Raw genomic sequence first — 2,055 nt, 5'->3', positions numbered from 1 at the left:
GGAATAGGAAGTAGCGGGGGTGGCTATCATGTACTGGAGGCGCCGACAGTGGTTCCAGGCTCTGCACAACGTTCCGCAGCGAGCGAAGTGCTGGAAAAAGCACGAAATCGTTTCGATAAATTCTGGGGAAAGGGCAGCGGCTCAGAGAATTAGGGCGTTCAATGCGAGAAAATAAAAGTAGTAGCAATGTTCTCGAAAGCGGAGGAGCAAAGAGAAACGAAAAAGACGAAGGTAGAAGAGAAAAGGAGAATAAATGATAAAACAATTCGACGAGGTTCCTATGGAAGCTCCTTTCCTGATTCGTCTTCTTGTTCCGGTTGTTTTTCATCGGAAACGAGATATCTCGTAGGTTCCTTTCCGTCTTACTCGTCACGTGCTGAGCGTTCTTCGTTCTTCCGGAAACGCCTCGAAAAATCTGTTCGAACATTTTCTTTAATTCGCTTATCAGAACGTATATATATATATATATATTGTATTCATCTCAACCAAAAGTTGAAATGATATATTATAGCAAGAATTTCTTTTTTTTTTTTTTTTTTTTTTTTTTTTTTTTTTTTTTTTTGAAAAAATTTTTTTTTTTTTTTTTTTTTTTTTTTTTGAAAAAATTTTTTTTTTTTTTTTTTTTTTTTTTTTTGAAAAAATTTTTTTTTTTTTTTTTTTTTTTTTTTTTGAAAAAATTTTTTTTTTTTTTTTTTTTTTTTTTTTTGAAAAAATTTTTTTTTTTTTTTTTTTTTTTTTTTTTTTTTTTTTTTTAGGAAAAATTTTTTTTTCATTCCATTTCATTATTATTTTAAGCACGAAAAAAAGAATTTTTCGAACTTATACGAGTGTTTGATAATGTAATCGATAAAGTTTCGAAAAAAAGACGTCGTAGAGAAAAAAGAATTGGTAAATATATCTTCTCCATAAAATGAAAACGAGGAAAACGAAGAGGTGCATGCAGGAAATTATTCTTATTAAAATTCGAAGAATAAGAATGCATTTGATTATGTACACAAATACATTTACGCAATACACAGTGTTATGCACACATTTTTTAATTTGCCAGAACTAGCAAATATGTTCGACTGAAAGATGATTTTAAGTCGAAATGAAGAAAATGTTAAAACAAAAATTTAAAAAAATCTAATTTCCAATCTGTAGGACATTCAGATATACACAAATACACGCGATACCACGAGATGGGATACATAGAAAGGCACGCACTTAGACGAGTATGCGAGTCAATAAGTTTCTAAGATGTTTCAAGTGATCCTTCGATGTTTCGGCGGGGGATCAGTCATAGTTAAGTCCGAAATTTTTTTTTTTCCATTATATAAGAACAAGGGAATGAAGAGAAAAAAAGAAAGAAAATAATCGTGACGAATCGAATTGCGAGGAAATAAAATACGGCTTGTTGCTATAAATAAGGAGAGAAGGATTCAATAACCTTCAACCGCTTCGTGCATTTTATATAAATCTATATACAAAAAACAATTATGTACGTATACACGAATATGAATGTGTAAAATTAATGGGTATTGCACTCGCGGATTACATAATCACGGAACCGAAAATATTCCTAAGATCTTTCCTGTCAATCATCCAATTTTTCGTCTTATCGATCGATTTAAAAAAAAAAAAAAAAAAAAAAAAAAAAAAAGATCTCTAGAAAGAAAGTTGATCGTCCGCGATAGATCTGATTAAATTATTATCGATAGTACCGTGAAAAGATTAGTTTCTTTTAAATACAAACTAACATTTTCTGCCGATTTAACAAGTTTGCCGATTCAGAAATGGATATATATTCCATTTTTATATAGAATACTTGATCGTTTTTTAAGAAATTTATAGAATAGTCTGTATTATTACTGCACAAGGCTGACATTTTTGACAGTTGTATCATATTCATATTATTATACAGATATTCTTATTGTTTATTCGTTTATCTTATCTTTGAGCAAAAACAAAATCTTCAGTCTTTCTTATAAGTACTTCTTAGATATCTTAGTCTTTCCTTGAATTTTCTTCAAAAAAATTTCTTGAAAAAGAAAAAACGATCAAGTAACGAGCAAT

At 29.6% G+C, this 2,055-nt stretch overlaps 1 protein-coding gene across 1 annotated transcript in view; it reads left to right on the top strand.

Moving 5' to 3' along the window:
* LOC102677863 (mucin-5AC) overlaps positions 1 to 348 on the top strand; it is a 44,289-nt gene extending 43,941 nt beyond the window's left edge. The window contains exon 19 of the mRNA XM_031513871.1: positions 3 to 348. Within this exon, the coding sequence (XP_031369731.1) occupies positions 3 to 153 (151 nt within the window). The 3' untranslated portion in view covers positions 154 to 348. The remainder of the gene's footprint in view (positions 1 to 2) is intronic.
* Positions 349 to 2,055: the final 1,707 nt, after the last annotated feature.

The sequence above is a fragment of the Apis dorsata genome, unplaced genomic scaffold (assembly GCF_000469605.1).
Source record: "Apis dorsata unplaced genomic scaffold, Apis dorsata 1.3 scaffold_787, whole genome shotgun sequence".
NCBI classification, from domain to species: domain Eukaryota; kingdom Metazoa; phylum Arthropoda; class Insecta; order Hymenoptera; family Apidae; genus Apis; species Apis dorsata.
Note: the sequence above shows the minus strand (reverse complement) of the source record. Positions and strands in the feature narration are given on the sequence as shown.